General features: G+C 33.9%; 1 protein-coding gene across 1 annotated transcript; it reads right to left on the minus strand.

Annotated features, from left to right (window-relative positions):
- Nucleotides 1–452: 452 nt before the first annotated feature.
- Nucleotides 453–5,723, minus strand: LOC141711626 (uncharacterized). Its single transcript, XM_074514204.1, has 10 exons — nucleotides 5,233–5,723; nucleotides 4,884–5,003; nucleotides 4,205–4,318; nucleotides 4,062–4,091; nucleotides 3,877–3,951; nucleotides 2,730–2,861; nucleotides 2,154–2,222; nucleotides 1,903–2,074; nucleotides 1,594–1,614; nucleotides 453–1,186 (listed from the first exon to the last, which is right to left on the minus strand). The coding sequence occupies exons 2-10, from the start codon at nucleotides 4,989–4,991 to the stop codon at nucleotides 1,170–1,172; spliced, it is 738 nt and encodes a 245-aa protein (XP_074370305.1). The 5' UTR covers nucleotides 4,992–5,003; nucleotides 5,233–5,723; the 3' UTR covers nucleotides 453–1,169.
- Between the last annotated feature and the right edge of the window lie 15,738 nt (nucleotides 5,724–21,461).

The following is a 21,461-nucleotide window of genomic DNA, read 5'->3' on the forward strand; positions in this document are numbered from 1 at the left end:
AAGATAATAATACATTTATGTACTATGCCTAACTTTATATCTGGATTTCAGTTCTTTAAAAATATTCAAGTAACTATCTTTTTTATTGCGGAGTTCAAGTAGCTATCTTTAAAGTTAAATAAAATATTCATTTAGCACACTTATATATTATGTATATGATAAAAAGCACATGTGACAATATGGTGTAGTGGTATGAGGTTGTATAAAAGAATGAAACAACTCGAGTTTGATTCCCACAAAACACATCTTTTATATAAATATTAAAAATAGGGGTAGTTTAGTCTTTTCAATGAGACTTTTATTATCTACCAATTATTATTTATTCATAAAAATCAAACATGGTACTGAATTATTTTCGATTGAGTAACTGGGCATCAAAATTGTTGCATATAAATAAAGAAATGGAATACTAACATACGGTAGTAATGCTAGAAATTCATGAAGAATGTGTCTCAAGGCGTAAAAAGATATATATATTTTTTGAGTTATTGGTGATTATGTACACCATAAAGAAAAGTGGAGAGAAGGGCTCCAATGGTGATGGAAAGTACATCATTGGTCAATTGGGGAGAAGTGTTCCCGGAAGAAATGAGGTAAACAAGTGCTCCTTGAAGAAAAATGGAGAAAACGGCTCCAATGGTGATGGAAAGTACGTTACTGGTCAATAGGAAGAGAAGTGCTCCTTGAAAAAATTAGGGAGATTGGTCAATAGGAAGAGAAGTTTTTCTTGAAGAAATTAGAGAGACATGCTACTTGAAAAAATTGTAGAGATAAGTACTCTACAACAATGGTGGAGGTGATGGGAAGTACGTCAAACAAATTTAACAGATTTTGAATTAAGAAGAAAGTTAGAGAGAGAAGGTATATCAGATTGTTTGTTTAGAAACAAAAGGCTCAGTTTGATTACAACCAGAGAGGGTATTTATACACCACTCGTCTAATTACAGAAAAGTAACTAACTATTGTTGCTTTGTCTTTGACTTAAACAACTAGTCACCAATCACAGAATATTAGCTCTTTTATACTTCAATATTTCCCCCCTCAGGTTAGAATGGGGAGACAACACATTCAATCCGGAAAGAATACTCCAATGAGACAATCTGCAAAGTCCTTAGCTGAGAATATCAGTCAACTGGTTAGAACTGGGGAGAAAAACTGGCTCAACATCTTCAATTGGACTTGTTGCCTGACAAAGTGACAATAAATAGCAATGTGCTTAATTTTAGGCTGAAAAACAGGATCTGTAGCTATATCAAGTGTTGCCTGACTATCACTGTAGATAGTAATAGGAAATGATTGAGGAACCCCCCTAATTCACAAAGCAATAAATGCATCCAGGCTAAGTCACAATAAGTATCTGCCATAGCCCTCAACTGCTGTTGATCTAGAAAAAACAGGCTGTTTCTTGGATTTCCAGTTAACCAGAGAATTCCCAAGTAACAAACAAAAACCACTTATACATCTACCAGGATCCCCAATCACTATCCCAATAAGATGTCAAGATAAGAGAAGATTTTATGGAGAAAAATAATATTTGATCAAGCCTAGATATTTGATAGTAAATAACATGAAAAGAAAAAGTAAAATGAATACCTGGAGGATCTTCGATTTTGGCTGCATAAATAAACCAGACATAGGCACAACTTAATTAGATATGTATTGACAATGCCTCAATAATTGTAAGCTAATTCAGATAGATGAGATACAAGACATTTCAACTACAATATTTTGTGTGTGTGGAATTGGTAAATTTATCTGAGCCTTAAACCATCAAGGTCTCGGTAAACAAAAATCAGAGTGCAGGTGCTAGGCCATAAGCTAATAAAGTGAACTGAGAGAATACATATCAATGTACTAGATCTCATTCAAAACAACAAGTAATGAAGTCAAAAGAAATATTACCATCTGGATAAACCAAGGAAGTGTCCTGGATATCATCATTGAGCTTATCAACATTTGAATCAAGAGTCTCTTTGGACATTTCTCTCGAGGGTACGTTTTTCTGTTCAGTTTTACTGACTTGAGTGACATCAGAAGCAAATCCATATTGACTTTTGACGAACTTAACAGGGCCCTGTGCAGGAGGAATTGCAGAATTAAATACAATCAACAAGATCAATCACATAATTGTGATTCCATTGACAGAATAGTACCTCCTTTGACCAGAGGCTAGACTCTTCATCCTCATTTGCTTCGTCATCAAGTCCTTTCTCCAACTTGAACTATAGAACAAAGATGAAATACAGGAGATAATTAGTAGAACATAGGCGAATTAGCACAGTTCGAAATGGTGAGTATTGAATTTTTTTCTTTAATTACTTGGGACATTAGAGGTTTAAACAACCCCCAATTTCCAGAAGAAACGTAAGGAATTTGGTTCATAAAGAATACCCATGAGTCCTGTTCATTTAAGAAACAAACTGAGGGTTGTTACAGATAAAATGAAAGAAACATATGGATGATTGATTGGATTTTCTCGGAGTCTCAAGATCAGTCAGGTGCAATTTCTTGGGATAAAAGAAATATAATAGTGCAAGAATCATCACTAAATAATAATATGGGTCAAATGGCAGATTAAAAGAGAGAATGAGGCATCATTAAGATTAATTAATGGAGTAAATATTTACGCGCCTCAAAATAGTATAGGTAAATCAAAACTGTGGGAAGAATGGACTCCTATTACCGGTAAACAAATATTGTTTAAATATTTATTCAACACAGTAAATTACCTGGTCCCACCAAACATCATCATGTCCTCCACCTTTAGTATTATCTTGCACGGTCACATTATAAAATCCAAGACCATATCCATTTCCATATATTTCCAAAGCATTGGTTTCTTCACCAAAGGGGATTTCCACCTGAATAAGAGATAAAGTTATAATTTAGCACATAGTGACAGTACTAATATTTACCCACCAAATCTAAATCTAAAAGTTGTATATATATAAAATACGAACATTTACACTACCAAGAATGTTTCTGATAATACGGATCAGAAGCCCTCCCATGATGTTGAGATCAATAGTCTAGCAACTACTGATAACTTTACAAACTCAAACTGGGCAGGAGTCGAACCAAAGATACTATCAAGAATCAACGACTTATTTGATTTTGTCTTGAAGAATAAGATCAAAAGAGGCAAGAAATAAGAACCCAACAACAAGGAAAGAAGCAACTCATACAAAGGTCAGAACAGGTAAGATTAACAAAAGGTTGGAATGTACAGAGGATTTCAGTCAAAATATAAGGGATGGTGACTTGGCAGAACAGATTCTTGAAACTACAGATTTCATCGGTTTAACAATGAACCAGAACAAAGATTAAACACCGGAGATCATTAGTAGTAACTGAGGCGAATTAGCACAGTGCTAAATGGTGAGTACTAATATATTAGGAATAAATATTGCTTCTCGGAAGCAGTATAACTTGGAATATTAACACCATTCCTTAAAAAGCATTACAACAAAAAAAAATATGATAAGCAAATGCAAATGAGTAGACCAAAAAAATGGCATTTTTAAGACACTGTTGGAACAAACAAAGACACTTTGGCTCTCTCTGTTTGCAAGGACCATAAATCCATTCAAAGTGTATAGTTTGTACCCATTATCACAGTAAATCAGTTTAAATAGTCTAATGTACAATTCTAAGTCATTCTCTAATTATTTCTTGGGATTATTCAATACCACTCACTCACCATCAAGAAGGTTTATAAAATCACTGAAATTTGGCACATAAGATATATAATACTTCAACAGTTGGTTAAACCAAAAGAGCACTTGAATTGTACAAGTACATAATTATCAATTCATATATGCACATCGAAAAAAATGCTAAGAATGCCAAATGAAATCAAATCTGGTAACTACATACATTCATAAATTCCTGATCAAACACAGCTTCAGCTTCGAAATCCGGAGCTACATTACCAACCAGAGGAAGCTCACTCTGCACAAACACATCAAACTCAAATTAGAAAATTAAATAATCGAGGTTATTTACAAATCGAATATTAATTTATCGAGATTATATCGAAAAGAAAGGAGTAATATACTTACGGCCTTAACATCACCAAAGGGGATTTCCACCTGAATAAGAGATAGAAAGTTGTAATTAAGCAAATAGTGACATTACTAACATTTGCCCACCAAATTTAAATCTAAAATTTGTATACATATGAAAGTACTGACATTTAGACTACCTGATGTGGGAGATAGAATGGAGGTGGAACAGCCCGATAATCAGGGGAGGGGGCAGGAGGGGGCGGGAGGAGAGGGCTTTGAAAATTAAAGTCAATTGGCTCCATATTTAGCTTCTGCAGAATACAAAAAAATAGTATGAGACACAGATTTTTACTAATAAATATATAGTGTACTTTCCACTTTATATAAATCAAATAACTCTAATGCTCCTCATCTGTGTCAAATGATCAGAATTTCTGCACATACTAATGTAACTAAACTATATTCTATTCTCGTTTCCACCAACATAATTCCATACTTGAGAGTCCAGACATAATTCCAAGTGGATTCAAAATCATAACTATCTACACACCAAAAGTATTATTATTAAATGAAACTGTCAAAGTGTGATAGAAGGTACAAGGTATTGGGTAAGATATAAGGAATATAATACATGTTTCGATAGTCAAAGAGCCCTCGTATGATGTTGAGATCAATAGTCTAGCAACTAATGATAACTCTACAGACTCAAACTGGGCAGGACTCGAGGAAGACCAAAGAAACTATCAATAATCAACGACTTCTTTGATTTTTTTTTTTTTAAATAAGAAAAAAGAACCTGACAATAAGGAAAGAACCAACTCGTACAAAGGTCAGAACAGGTAAAATAATGACAACTAAACAAAATACTGAGGTTACCTCACAAAGATTTCTATAATCTTCAAGAAGCCGATGCATGGCCACGTCACTGGAATCGCAATGTGAAAGCACGGATTCCATGAATTCCTTTTGGCTTGTATCACCCATCTTTATAACCAGCTGAAATTCAACAAACAAGACAACAAATTTATCAAATACAATAGAGCAAGAACAAGAAATAAATGGAACTATAAACTTAAGTTATAACTTTAAAGTGCAGCAAGAACAAGATTATAAAAATTGAAGAACGGTAAAACCAAGAATCTTTAATCTAAAATCAAACCAAGACTATAATTCTGAAGCACAAGAAGAATAAGAAATAAAGACAAGAATCATAATTTTTACGAACCTAAGTAGAGAATTGTGATTAAACGTTCTCTTTCTTGCTCTTGTACTCGGCTGAATCTCTCTGAATCTCTCTTTATCTCGGCTATTTCCTCAACTAAACCTAGCTCTCTCTATCCTCTCTAGTTTTTCCTCTCTGTGTCTATTTATGTATACACTTCCAATCGGTGTGTTTTGAAATGTTTACAATATTTGAAAAACAGAAAGGAGAGAATAGTTGGCTGTTGGGACCTTAAACCGGACGAAGGTTTGGACACGAGGTATCAAATTAACTACCTCAAATTCAAATTGGGGCAAAAACTAGGGTTTCACAACAATCTTCCGATTTATTCTCCTAATTAGAAGCCCCTAAGCATTTTTTTTTGCTTCCTAAGTATTGGAAATCGGCTCTACTTGGTTTTTTTTGTCAATAAACATCTCTCCCCGAGTATAGTTTGAAACAAAAATGCTCGCCCCGTTTTAAGTTTGGTTTCCGATTTCCGAGTACTCAAGAATTAACTAGCTCTGTAACCGTGTGAGGCACGGGTGTTTTGTAAAATATAATATAATTTTTTTTAATTAATTTCGGTATAATTTTGACATAGTTAAAAGTTAATTAAGTAGTATTTGATATAACATAAAATATTTTTCGTATATAATCATAAGAAGTTCACGTAAAACTTCATCAGTTTTATCGTCTATACGAGGTATGAGCATCTTCTAAATAACATTGATATGTTGTGTTATGAGATACACTTTCTTCCAATTTTATATCGGACAATCGATAAATAATTTTCGTAAAAAATGTACTTGGAAGTATTTTAAAATTTAAATTCTGTAATTGCTGAATTGTTGTCCGTGAGAATGGATATTAAGAAGAAATTGAGTACATATGTTATGTATTAGTTGTATTAATTTCTTATATTGGGTTTGCGTATTTATGAAAATTAGCTAACTACATCGTTACGGGCATAGGTTTGGCTTAATTTTTTAAAAATATTTTATTATATATATTGGAAAATTTCCAATTGTATTAATTTATGCTTACTTTCGATCATGATATAGAAAACTCAAGTTTTTTTTATGAAAGGCCAACACCAACTCTATCACTAGTACAAAGAAAAAGTTCTCTTGTATTTTTAGGACTCCATGATATACTAATAGGGTTTTCGTGAAAATAGTTAACATATTAAATTACATGTTAAAAATGAAATTTATAATCTACAAAATCATGATAAAATTATAATTACAGTACAAATTAATAAATATAACTGAAAAATACTAATATAATTATAAGTTGTTAATATATAATGATAAACTAGCATAATAACTCGTGCGAGTCACGATTCATTTTCTAGAATTTTTTTTATGAATCATGCAATTATAATGTTTTTAGAACAATTCCAATAATATCCTTATATAGGCTTTTGAATCAAATTTTGAAAAAATGGAGATAAAATTTCTCTCCAACAAGTTTTATGCCCCCCTCTACAACATTAGAAGTTTTGAATGCTTCCTCACTTTTAGGAGTGAATATCCCTTCAACTATTATTATTTTATATTTTTCGTACCCGTTATTTTATATTTAATGAATGAATATAAACATGATAGTAAGTAAGTGTACGTTTAAAACGAAATAATTAAACCTAATCTATAGAATTTCGTTAGTATGTTTACAAATAAAAAACTAAAAATTAACATACATGTAGTTGAATACAGAGTTGACCAAAACCTTGAATTTTATTTAAATAAACTATATGTATTACTCTATATTATTACTGAATTCACTACTAATTTATAATTAACTTACTCAATTTAAAAAGATAAAAAATGCATAACTGAAGTCAGAATGACTTGCAATCATAATATACAATAATGTAAAATTTACATTATTGTTAATATTAAATTTGATTTTAATGAAAAATATTAGTTTTTGAAATTCAACGTAGGTATGCATGGGAAAATGTTAGTTTTTTATTTACACTGCTATTAAGAAAGTAAGATTAAGTTATAAGTATATGTGTGTTTGTTAGCATGTCAATTATTGTATGTTATATCTCTTAGTAAATTATGATGGTTTCAATTATTTATATGCTAAATATATGATTTGTGTACATGTATAATCATTATTAACATCTAGTAAGAAAATTGATTAATTAAATAACACACATTTATAATTATTTAAAAATTAAAATTATGTAATAAATAGATTGCTATAATTTATATATGGTATTCACATTATAACTGACAAACAATCCATATCTATTTTTTACACAACCAGGTATCAATCATGATTGTAACATAAAAATGAATTATATATTTTTAAGACTTATTATTGATATTCATGATTTTTTTCAAGATTCGAAAGAAAAATTATAATTATATCGTTATTTAAACCGTTTATAAGTTTCTTTCATTACGACTCTAATATTTCTTCATATAATAATTTGATAACATTTTATACTATTCTCTTAAAATAAAAAAATTTCAGTTTGATAAAATTTTATAAATATCAGTTGAACTGGTTAATTCTTTCAAATTATTAAATAATACATGTTTTTCCTTAAATAATATAAAATGCATTGAATCAAATGCTACAATATATTATAGATATAACTTTTATGTGAATAATTCAAAATATTAAAATAATTCAAAATATTTGTATAATATTATCTTGATCAATAAATATTGTTGATCTAAAAGAATTCTTTTTTAAAAGATAGTTTTTTTTAAAGTGAAAAATGAAAAATAAATTGATTTAATATATCATCGTAGTTTCAACAAATCCCGTGAGATCTCATTTCAAATTTTAAATATTCTTAAATCGGGAAAAATTCCAAAAATAATAATATATTACCAATGAAGTTAGTAATTTTAATATAAATAATCAATTAACTTGATCTTATAAAGATCTAAAACACATTAATTTATATTAACATAAGATTTTAAAAAATTTCACATTGTTGGTAAGGTATTCTCGCTAGCTTGTAATTTAAATTTACTAAACGTAGAATGTGACGATGTTTTTCGGTCGGGTCATGTAGTCAAATTTCGAGTATTTTTTGAATAATGGGCCAAGTTCTAAAATGTATTGACTCATTATAATTCGAACTTATCTAAATATTTAATATCAATATAGATTATTTATATATAAGTGATTCTATTTTTAATATTTTTTTTAAAATTATATATGTACATTTTAATTACTTTTTATAATAAAAAATATGTTAAAAATATATGAGATATATTTTCAAACTAAAAATGATTAATAAATAAGATAATAATCAATTTATGTACTATGCCTAATTTTATATCTGGAATTCAATTCTTTAAAATTAACTGTACAAATATTCAACTAACTATCCTTTGCGGAATTCAAGTAAGTATCTTTAAAGTTAAATAAAATATTCATTTAGCACATTTACATATTATGTGTATGATAAAAAGCACATGTGATAATATGTTGTACTCGTAAGAGGTAGTATAGTTAAATGAAATAACTAGAGTTCGATTCCCACGAATCACTTCTTTTATATAAATATTAAAAACATAGGTAATTTAGTCTTTTCAATGAGACTTTTTAATCTCATGAAATTATACTCTTGTTCTCCTATTATATATAGAAAAAAGTTGCAATAATTATAAAATTTTAATTAACAATTAATGAGGTAACTGTAATTAATGTGAGCTATTTAATTTGATAATTAATAATATCTATTTATGAGGGGTATTTTAATATTTTCAAACGTATAAATTATCTCAAGTGACCCCCTAATTGCTCTATTATATATATAATAGATGTAAAACTAGTATTAATTATTACTTTTAAAGTTACTCAGCAATTTTATTGTCTTTTAAATTGCAATGCATTCAAGTTTTTTAAGTCTTGTCATCTGACATGTTTGATTCGGTGAGGTGATAGTCACGTCTTCAAAAGTTTTAATCAGTTCATTACACTTCGTTCATTGAGTGCTAGTATTCAGTAGTGATGGAAAAACAGAAAGCAACGATTAAGGAAATGAAGGAGGCTTTTGCAACAATACAGATGGAGGATGAAGAATATGGCGGTTTGAACTATGAAAATAATACAGAAAATTTGAATGAAATAGATACAAGATGGTGTTTGGTGGGACTTTTTTAACAGATTCATCCATAGACTTTCAAGCCATGCAACACAAGATGGCTTCACTGTGGAGACCTGGGCGAGGTGTTTATATGAAACAGCTGGACACGAATAGGTTTTTGTTCCAATTTACCATGAATTCGACATAAGGAGAGTGATCGCTGGCAGCCCGTGGATGTTTGGGCGTTTCCATTTAGTATTTCAAAGACTCAAAGAGGGAGATAATCCAAAGACGGTGGAAATCAAAAATATTGATCTATGTGTTCAGCTGCATGACATGAATACTGGTTTTATGTCACAGCGAGTGGCTACAGATATTGGTAATTATATGGGTACATATCTGGAAGGAGATCCAAACAACTTTGTCGGTGTCTGGAGGGAGTTTTTACGTATCTGAGTTTCAATTTCATTGGACATTCCGATCAAACGTAGAATAAAGTTGAGGAAATCAGAAAAGGAATGATGTTGGGTCAATTTCAAATATGAAGCAATCCCTACTTTTTGCTTTATCTGTGGAATGATTGGACATGGTGAAAGGTTCTGTGAAGCAATCTTTGACACCCCACTGGAAAACATTGAAAACCTATATGGTGTTTGGTTACGTGCATAACCATGAAGGAAAACGCATACTATGGGTGCAAAATGGTTGCATAACGGTGGAGGATTTCAGGCACGAAATTTCGATGGAAAGGAGGAAGATGAAATGGATAAGGCAACAAATGAGAAAGGTGCAGTCACGCAACAAACGGCCGAAAAATCTGGGATTGAATTGTTAACTAACTCTAATGATAATGAAACTAATGCTGGCACTTTTAAAGGAATGAGAGATATCATTAAACAAGGAGAGAGATATCAGCCACATATACAAAATTTAACTTCAAATTTTGAGGGAGTTATTGATAGGCCGGATAGTTTAATAATTATGGATATAAAAAGACGTAGAACGAGCCCGGACCATGAGGAAAATTCTGATAAGGTCCATGAATACGTTAGTAACATAAAAACCCATTATGGAGATAACCAGCTATCAAAAAACGATTTATTGGCGGGTACTGCTTTGCAGGCCCGCCATTCATCATGAATGCTCTAGCCTGGAACTGTCAGGTATGGGTTCCCCTGGGAAGATTCGATTCCTTAAAGATGTAACCCGTATGGAGAAACCATTGTTTGTGTTCTTATGTGAGACTATTAGTAGCTAAGAAAATGGAGGATTTATGTGGTATGCTGGGTTTTGAAGGGTTTATAGCAGTGGAGCCTCAAGGGAAGAGTGGAGGGCTAGCCATGTTCTGGAAGAATTCTGATAATATTAAACTCTCGAGTTTTTCCCGTTCTCATATAGATATTATTGTTAGCTCGACTGATAAAGATGATTGGCGTCTGACAAGAATATATAGTGAACCATCGATAGCTCAGCGGCATAAGACATGAGACCTGTTGAGAAATCTCTCTCGTGATGAAAATATCCCATGGTGTCTAGTGGGGGATTTTAACAATGTGACGTCACAGGAGGACAAAAAAGGTGGGTTGTTATATCATTCTCATCTAATAGAAGGTTTTAATGAGTGTATGCTTGAAACGGACCTGCAAAATTTAGATTGGTCATCCATTCACATGGGAAAGAGGCTGTAATACTGATCACTTGATAGAAATTAGATTGGATAGAGTGCTTGCTAACTCGAAGTGGTTTGAAAGATTTTAACTGGCTAAAGTTTACCATCTTGAAGGCTCACCGTCTGATCATAGCCCTCTATTACTTATTCCAGATCAGCAGATAAGAGGAAATAAAAAACACCATTTTTGTTTTGAAAACGCATGGCTTACTGAGCCTATGTGCTTCCAGATTATTAAGGATGGTTGGGCAGAAGAAAATAATGAGGACATTATGCAGAAAATGAAGTATTGTGCAGCGAATTTGGAGATTTGGGGACGAGAGATTATGGGTTGTTTTAGCAAGAGAATTAAAGGATGTAAGCAGAATTTGAGACTGTTACATAACAAATGGGATGCATACTCTATTGCAGCTTATGAAAAGGCACAAAAACAGCTTCACTTGGTGCTAGATCAAAAGGAGATTTTTTGGAAGCAAAGGTTCAAACAAATGTGGCTTCAAGCAGGTAATAAAAACACTAAGTACTTCCATGCTTCTTTTAACAGGATAAAAAAGAATAATAAAATACAAAGGCTGAAGGATGAGAATGGAGCTTGGGTTGACTGAAAAGGTGGTCTCCCGGATTTGATTAAAAACTATTTTCAGCAACTATTCACAGAGAGTCAAATTCATACAGAGGAAATTCTAGAGTGCATTCCTAAATCTATTTTTGATGAGAAAAATAAGGAATTGTTGCGGCTTGTTACAGAAAAAGAAGTCAAAACAGCAGTGTTCAACATGCATCCTGACAAGGCACCAAGGCCAGATGGTATGACCCCGACATTTTTTCAAAAGAATTGGCAGGTGATAGGTGGTGATGTAGTGGATTTTTTTTTTGAGAATGGAGTAATGTTGGAGCATATGAATGACACCAATATAGTGCTTATTCCTAAGAAAAAACATCCAACTTTACTTTCAGAGTTACGCCCAATTGCCCTATGCAATGTAAATGTGAGGATCATTACCAAGGTGATTGCTAACCGTCTGAAAGAAGGTTTGGATTCGGTGATATCGGATACACAAAGTGCTTTCTTGTCGGGGTGTTTAATTTCTGATAACATGATGGTCTCCTTTGAGATCATGCATTATTTGAAGCGCAAGAAATTTGGAAAAGAAGGATTCATGGCTCTTAAGTTGGACATTTCGAAAGCGTATGATCGTATATAGTGGAAATTTCTCAAAGATATCCTAACCGCAATTTCTCAAAGATATCCTAACCGCTATGAGATTCAATGACAGATGGATTCATTTAATAATTCAATGTATTTCCACAGTTGAGTATAATATCAATCATGGAGAATTTGAAATGGGCCCAATTAATCCGAATAGAGGGTTGAGACAAGGGGACCTTTTATCCCCTTGTTTGTTCATCATATGTGCTGAAGGTCTTACGGCCTTAATCAAACATTATGAGGAACGAAAGTGGTAATAAGGTGTAAAAATCTGTAGAAGAGCTCTGGTAATCAGTCATATGTTTTTTGCTGATGATAGCTACCTATTTTGTAAGGCTGATTTGACTAAAGCAAGCAAAATAAAGGAGCTTCTGGCAACTTATGAGAGAGCATCAGGTCAACGGATTAATGCCAGCAAGTCGACGATCTTCTTCAGTGCCAATGTGATACAATATAATTAAGAGCTGGTGTGTCATGAATTGCAAATTAAAGAAGCAGATGATTCATCCAAATATTTGGGGTTACCAAATATATTGGGCAGAAATAAAACTGTGGTTTTTGGATATTTGAAGGACAAGGTGTTGAATAACATTCATACTTAGAATGAGAAATATATGTCGAAGCCAGCAAAAGAAATCTTAATCAAGATGGTGGCTCAGGTTCTTCCGTCTTATGCAATAAATGTGTTTCTTCTCCCTCTAGAGCTTACTCGAGATATTGAAAAGAGTATGGCTAAGTTCTTTTGGAATTCATCGAAGGAGTGAAGCTCGAAAATTAACTGGATGTCGTGGGAGAGAATGGCCAGACATAAGCAAGCTGGTGGCTTGGGATTTCGATATCTCCGTGATTTCAACTTAGCTATGCTAGGGAAACAGTGCTGGCGTTTCACAACTAATCCAGAAATCTTGGTAGCTTGAATATATAAAGCCAAGTATTATCCTGATAAGCAATTCATGAACGCTAATTTTGGTAGTAGCCCAAGCTTTATTTGGTGGAGTATTCTTGAAGCACGAAAAGTAATTACGGATGGAGCAGTGTGGAGAATTGGCAATGGAAAGAATATCCAAATTCTTAATCAACCTTGGTTAAACAGTAAGGAGAATCTGTGTGTTATAACAAATTCACCCGCTATGGTTGATCAAACAGTGGACTCTCTTTTTAGAATCGACACGAAGGAATGGGACAAAGAAGTCATTAAAGATGTGTTTAATGATGGAGACCAAGAAATCATTTTAAACACCTGGATAGTTTAAGTTGGAAGCTGGAATGTACGGGACAATATTCTATTAAAAGTGCTTACAAGTTGTTGCAGATGCAGAAAGGGGGGAGAAATTCGGAGGCTCATGGAAATCTTTGGAAGATTGTGTGGAATAATAAAGCACCTCCTCAGGTACTAAATTTGATATGGCGTACAGGTACGAAAAGCTTACCCACACTAGTTCAATTACAATTAAAGCATGTGCCTGTTAATAACTTATGTCCTGTATGCAATGATGACTATGAATCTATATTACATGCTTTAGTTCAGTGCAAAGTGGCTACTATTTGTTGGAAGATTTTTGATCCAGGAATTAATACGAAAAACACTATGGGATTTCTTGAATGGTTAGAACTAAACTTGTAAGGGCAAATGGTCAGGAATAAAGCCAAATTGATGACACTCTGTTGGTCTATCTAGAGGGCTAGGAATGACCTCATTTGGAATGGAAAAAGAGGACCAGCTATGCGAATAGTTGCAAAGGTGCGGGGATATCTTTCACAGTGGTTAAGTGCTCAGAGTCGAAGTACATATGCACCTCTTATGCCTCCAGTCGAAGGTGATGGTGCGGTTGGTTGGGTAAAGCCACACATAAATGAAGTAAAGATTACAGTCGATGCAGCAATTTTTACGAGTCAAGGAACCTCGGGAATGGGTCTTATCGCCATAAGGGATAATGGTCATCTCATATTAGCCAAATCGAAGATTGAAACAGAGGCGCTTAACCCAACCTTGGTAGAAGCAATGGCTATCAAAGAGGCCTTAAGTTGGGCCAAATAAATGGAGTGATCTATAGTTACGGTGGAGTCGAATTTCCTGGTCGTCATTCAACTCATTAAAAGCTCAGTTCCTATCCGATCTCGTCTAGGGAAGGTGGTGGAGGAATGTAGAGATTTCTTACGGTGTTATAACAACTTTAAGTTATATTTTATCAAACGGTCTGCGAATATGCCGGCACACGAGCTTGCACATGTGTCGTATATGTACCATGATCGTACTTTTGACCGGAGGTCTGTTCCAGTCAAAGTAAAGCAATGTATTTATCATGATATTTGTGTTAATATATCCGCATTTCGTCAAAAAAACCCCAGATGAAGTGTCATAAATTAAGTGAATTTAACGGTGATTACTATTTTATTTAACCTGATAAATATTATTTTAAATTGAACAAATTTTGATAATATTCCCCTGGTAAATATTTTTTTAATTTAAACAAATTTCGATAATATTACCTAATGATTTTTTTTGTTCGATAAATATTGATAGTTCGGACCGCAAAAAAATCAAAGATTATTCTAGCAAACAAAACTTTGGGTTTAATATAGGGGTGTAATCGAGTCGAGCCCTCTAGCTCAAGCTCGAACTCGGCTATACTTTTAAATTCAAACTTAAAATTCGGCTCGTAAAAAAATTGATAGGTTCGAGTTCGACTCAAATACTCGAATTAATTTAATCAAATATTGATAAAAGCTCCAAATATGATTAGTTCGATTCGAGTTCATTTCAAAATATTGAATATATACTATAATATAATAACTAAAATGGGGTATATTTTGGTTCAATGGTTATCCCCTATTTTGATCATTAAAAATAAAAACAAATAGTGGTATACACATGCTAAACTACTAAGTACTAAATTTCTAATGATATGGATAAAAAATACATCTTAAAGACACATTAAATGTTGCATTAATTACGCTTGAAATTCATGTCCAAAGCCGAATACAAACCAAGTTGGTTCACGCTCAGAACAAACTAAAGACGACCCAAGTAGTCAAGACGCACTAGTAGAAGTCGTCAAGGTCCACTAGCATGAGCTATTCATGGACCAGGCCTAATACGACTAAATGAGCAGATACATGACGTCCAATTTGGACACTAACTCCTACAAGAAAAAATCTAGAATGCCTTACAATAGTCCTAGTTACCATCTGAGTTGGAGACGTGTCCACCAAGTCTCTCAACACCAGTCTAACTCTAGACTCATCCCTATATAAAAGGCTATACGCCTACCTAAAACTATGTTTTTGGCTTGATTCTCTACAACACGGAGATACGTAGTCATCTTGCGAGGACAACCAGTACCACCGAGAGAAAAGCCATTAAAACTCGAAACTCACAAATCCTAGCATTAAATACTAACGAACCTCAGTTTTATTTCATAACATTTGGCGCCGTCCGTGGGACAAGACACAACCATGATGAACATACAGAGCAGATACAACAATGGAATTGACGATCTTATCTCATCACAAACAATCTCATCAATGTTGGAGATACCCCCGCACTCAACCTATGCCACCACCAAGGAGGAACCCCTGTAGGGGCATCTGAGGCTCAGCCTCAAGGTACGAATCCCTCAATCCAAAATCCGCCCCAAGGGATGAATCCCCTAACTCCTCAAGGGATGAATCCTCAATTTCAGCAACTACATGCAGCTATAAACCCTCATCCTGTTGGGTATAAGTATTCAATGGTCGTGACACCAGGGGCCACCAACCCACCTTACGGGATGCCTCTATACCTCGATGTTGGAGGAAGTGGACCCTCTGATCAAAGTGAATGATAAAGGTGGACGCCCCTATACATCCGTGGCTTGGTTCCTATCCCTAAGAATCGAGAGTTCTCTGGACCCTACTCCTCTAGAGACTCTGACTCGTCAGATGATGAAGTGGCTCCAAGAAGGAGACATGCTGGTAAGGAGCCAATGCCTAACGGCTATCAACATCCCAGGAGCACTCAAGGGACGATTTCACAATATATACAAGAGAGGATCATGGCTCATAAATCTGAGATACAAAGGCTGAAGCGTGACCTGGAGATGCACTTGACACCAAGAGCTCCACCTGCACCAAGGCAAATGAATTTTTCTCATATCATAGACCTGGAAGGCCTAACACCAAGAAGGGTTGCGGTCCCAAGGGCTGATCCAGGTGATTTGATGCCCCTAGGAGATCATGATGATCCAAACCCATTATTCACCGAAGAGATAATGAATGCCCACATCTCAAGAAAGTTCAAGATGCCCACCATCAACGTATATGATGGTACTGGCGACCTAGCTAACCATGTCAAGACGTTCTCTAATGCCCTGTTGCTAAAGCCTGTAAATAATACAATTAAGTTCAAGGCCTTTCCTCAAACCTTTTTGGGTATGGCTCAAAGGTGGTATAGTCGCTTACCCCTAACTCGATCGAATCTTTCAAAGATTTGAGCCAAGCTTTCATCAAGCAGTTCATTAATGGCAGCGTACACGAGAAGAGTTCAGATTCTCTCATGGATTTAGTCCAAGGAGCAAAAGAGTCCCTTAGAGACTACCTAGACCGATTCACGAAGGAGGCCCTGAAGATCCCGAATCTCGATGAAAAAGTAGCTATGATAGCCTACAATAAGGGACTAGAGATGAGTTCTTCAAGATGTCCCTGGCCAAACGCCCTCCTGAAAGCATGCTGTAGCTCTAGGATAGAGCCGGGAAGTATATCAAGGTGGAGGAGAGTATGAAGAAGACGGTGGTGAATATTGAGCCCACATGCAACAAAAAGCGGAAGGCACATCAGGAGTATGATGCCAAGGACAAATATCCTCGAATTGGCAAAAGCTCTGAATCCTCTTCTGAGAAGAAACAACAACCAAGGTTTACTGGATATGCAAGGCTGAACATTCCAAGAGCCAAATCCTCATGAAAATTGAGAAGGACAAAGAGTTCAGATGGCCGAAGCCACTAAGGGGAGACCCCAAGAAAAGAGATAAGGATCGATACTGTAGGTTCCATAAAAATATTGGTCATGATACTAATGATTGAGTATTTGATCCGAAGAGGAAATTTCGGACGCTTCACCTAGGGTGAAGAAGCTGGAGGCCAAAAAAGAGATAATGATCCAAGAGACGACGATCGAAGGGGTAACGACCAAGATCGTAACCCACAGCCCCGAGGGCCAGTAATCAACATGATCTCAGGAGGCCCTACAACAGTTGGGACTACAAGAAACTCTCGAAAAGCTTGTGCGATAGAAGTAATGAGTATAGTCAGGGAGCCGTATAAGCGTTCTAAGTCAGAGATGACGCTCGAGTTCGGTGGCCCCGAATTTGAAGGTTTGAAATTTTTTTAGGATGACCCTCTAGTTATCACCCCGATAATTGGAAATTATCCTGTTATGAGGGTCCTAATAGACCATGGATCTTCCTTGGATATTTCGTTCCATGACACGATCCTAAGGATATGATACAATGACTTTCAGTTAACTCCGTCCAACACACCCATCTACAGGTTTAACCAAGTGAAATGCCAAGTTGAAGGAGTGATATAACTTTCCGTGACTATCGGGAAGAGCCCAGAGAGGCCATACAGATGTTAAACTTTCAGGTTGTTAAGGCAGCCTCTACTTACAATGATATAATGGGAAGAACATGGATCCATACGTTTAAGGCCGTGCCCTCAACCTACCACATGGTATTGAAGTTCCCGACCAGGAACGGTGTCGGTGAGACAAAAAGAGATCAGAAAATGGCCCACAGTTGCTATGTTGCAGCACTTAGGCCCGATGGAAGGTCACATAGATTGGAACATCTTTGAACAAACCCCTGAAGGGCCAGTTAACAACTTTTGTTGAAAATTATCTATGTCATAAATCAGAATCTGCTATGGAGTCAGGATATGACAAAAGTTATCATGATGTGTAACCAATCAGGATCTGTCTGACAGTCAGGATTTGTCAAGTAATCAGGATCTGATGTAGTCGGGATATACATCAGGATATGAAGATTGTTAGGATGTGATTGGATAAGTCAATGCTACAAGATAAATCAGATGTTACTGATCTATAAGATCGTAGTTGTTGATTTAGATATGTATAGAAACTAGATAAATATACTATAATACATCTTGTAATTGATAGGAATTGATTGTAGTTGTGTGATATATAAACACATAATAGTTTATCACTTTATGGTGTGCACAACTCGAGTATTTTCACCTAGCTGCTTAAGAATATTTTTCATGAGAGAGTTTTGTAAAATTTTACTAAAGATCAATATAAACTGTTATGTGATTCATCTGTTTATTATTATCATTACTTTACTTCTGTGATAAATCAATTTATTGGTTAATTATATCTAACCCACCTTAAACAATTAACCTTACTGGGCAACAAGTGGTATCATAGATGTAATATCCGGGAAAATTATGTGAATATTATATGTTGAATAAATAAATATTGTGTTTTTATAAATTTAAAGTGATTAATGCCATGATATGAGATGTTATAATTGTTATGTGTGTTTCTGTGTGGGCTAGAAATTTTTTCGAATGATTAAAATATGTTTAAATTGCAATTATATGAACTTATCTGCAATCGGGACGAGTATTTATTAGTGTCCTTGTTAAGATACCCGTTTTATTTCGATTTATGCGCATTTGAATGTATTTTTTGTGTTTTCGGGATTTTCTGGTAATTTAAGGATCGTTTTCGTATTTCAAAAATCAACGAACCGGGACCCCACCGGGACGACAAACCCCACAAAATCGATGTTTTTATTTTTATAAAATTATTCGTATTTCAAATACCCTTTATTTTTGTATTTTTGAATTATTCACAATTTTTGGGAAATTTTGACATTAATTTTGTATTTTATCATTTTTAAAATTATTCCCCGTAATTATTATTTTGGGGCTTAATTATTGTAATTTAGGTATAAAAATACCCTTAAATAATTTTGGGGATATAATTTGTTATAAGTATAAATAGAAGATTTATTGTATTTTATTTATTTTTATTTTAGAAATTATTAAAAATAAAACCAAAATTCAGGAAAATCAGAATTGGGGATTTAGGGTTCTAGGGTTCGTTCTTGAGCCAAATCGACTGATTGACTACTGATTTCTGATCCGTTCTTTCCGATATTGATCCCAAATCAAATCTCTGAGTTTCCTCTTCAATTCGGTACCAGAATATCAACCTAAGGTTGGGTATTTTGCGATTTTAATTTTTGTCAATATGAACTCAAATTGGGTACTTCATCTGTGATGATTTTCTGATTGATTTGATAGTTTAAATAGATTCCTGAGATGATTTTGAACTTATTGGTATATATAAACGTATCAAACGATTACTTAGATTGGTAGTTCGAATTTGATTTGGGAAGTTGAATTTTCGATTTAATTTTCCGTTAATTGTGTTGATGATTTGATGTTGGTGAATACATGAATGGATTACTGTGATTATAAGCTTCATTTTTAATTATATGGTGTTGATTTTGGTGGTTGCTGGGTAGCTCGCCGGAAAACCGACGAGTTCGCCGGATTTTTAAACTGTTAATGGCGGGGAAGATGATCTGGGGATTGATTGTTGATTCTGGGTTGATGAAACTGTGCAGGGAGCGATGTAGAATCGATACCGTATAAAAACTAGATGAAACGGGATCGATTGGAGGGGGGTTCAGGGACGCCGGGAATTCGCCGGACTCCGGCGAAGTCGCCGGTTTCTGGGGAAAACCCAGATTCCGGTGGACCTTCAACCGGAGTTCTTGGCAACCCGGTTGAAGCCTGACCTGACCCGTTAGATGTAAATACAACCCGTTTTTGATCCATTATTTCCCAAATCCCATTTCTGTAATCTGTTTCTGCATTTATTTTTATGATTTATTTTAAAAATCATTTTCTAAATTCCAAAAATCATTTAAATTATATTTAAAAAAATCATTTACTTATTATTTTTAATTCTAAAAATTATTTTCTTTAATTATTTTCAAAAATACCATTTGATTTAATTATTTATAATTCATTTTGGTTAATTGTTTATAAATTTAATTAATTGATTAAAAATAAATTAATCAATTAATTTTATTTATAAATAATTAAATAAATGTAAATTATTTATAATTAACTCAAATAATTCCTAAAAAAATTATTTTTAGGCTTTTAAAAATTATATTTTGGTATATAAAAATCAAGTAATATTATTATTAATTGATTTAAATCTAATTATTTCTTATTTTATTCATAATAATTAAACCGTTCGTCCGTTTAATACGAAACGAACGCGTACAGACTCAGAAAAATATTGCGCTTCCAATAAAAATACTTTTGAGACCTAATTTTTTTTGTATTGCAATGTCATTTGATTTGTGTATCAGTTTGAGTTGGTATTTGATCGATAAATGTTAATATTGAATTGATTTTCATTCTGAACGCACTGAGACGTATCTTGTAATGATCTAACTTATGTGTTATATGAAATGTATGATTACATGTTATACATATGCTATGATTATGTGTTACATGATATGTATGTTATTTGTTTACAGTTTAAAATGCCATGCTTAGTTATATACGATCGGGTAGATGTTAAGACGTATAGTTACGTCGATTGAGTTTGGTTTTGTCAATTAAGATAGTCCTTTTGTTTATAGAATCAAGTAGCAAGGAGTGCAGTCAAGTGTTAGACGGAGATAGTAGCCAACATCTATAAGCAGAGTTATAGTAAGAGGTTATGGGGCATACCAGGAAAGTACCCATGACTTCACTTATCATTCAAGTGACGTTTATTTCGAATTATATTATGCAAGTAACCCTAACTTCACTTATCGTTCAAGTGATGTTCATTTTGAACTATATTATGCAAGTATTCTTCCATATTCTAAATTCAGAATAGCTTATCGTTTTACATATTCAAATATAAGAACTATTTATAAATACTTTGATAGCATATTGAAGATCAATATTCCTATATTTATTGACATTCTCGTATTCTAGCAATCATTCTGCTAGAACCAACCTTTTGATTCGATAGATAGTGAATAACTATACTATCCAGATATACTCTATACAGTGAAACTTTGAATTGAGATTAGCGAATAACAAATTGTTCTAGTTATTTCGCCATCAGTTGTTGAGATAACTCCGGACCATGTGACATGGGGAGTTGAATAGATAAGGATGTCATTGATCCGACTCCTTTAATCAAAATTGTTTTGTGAATTGATTCTTGGTTAGCACAAGAGACCGATGCACCGGTCCAGCGTGAGTTATTATACGAAAGTGTAATATCTTGCTAGG

Source organism: Apium graveolens, chromosome 3, assembly GCF_009905375.1.
Source record: "Apium graveolens cultivar Ventura chromosome 3, ASM990537v1, whole genome shotgun sequence".
In the NCBI taxonomy this organism is placed as follows: domain Eukaryota; kingdom Viridiplantae; phylum Streptophyta; class Magnoliopsida; order Apiales; family Apiaceae; genus Apium; species Apium graveolens.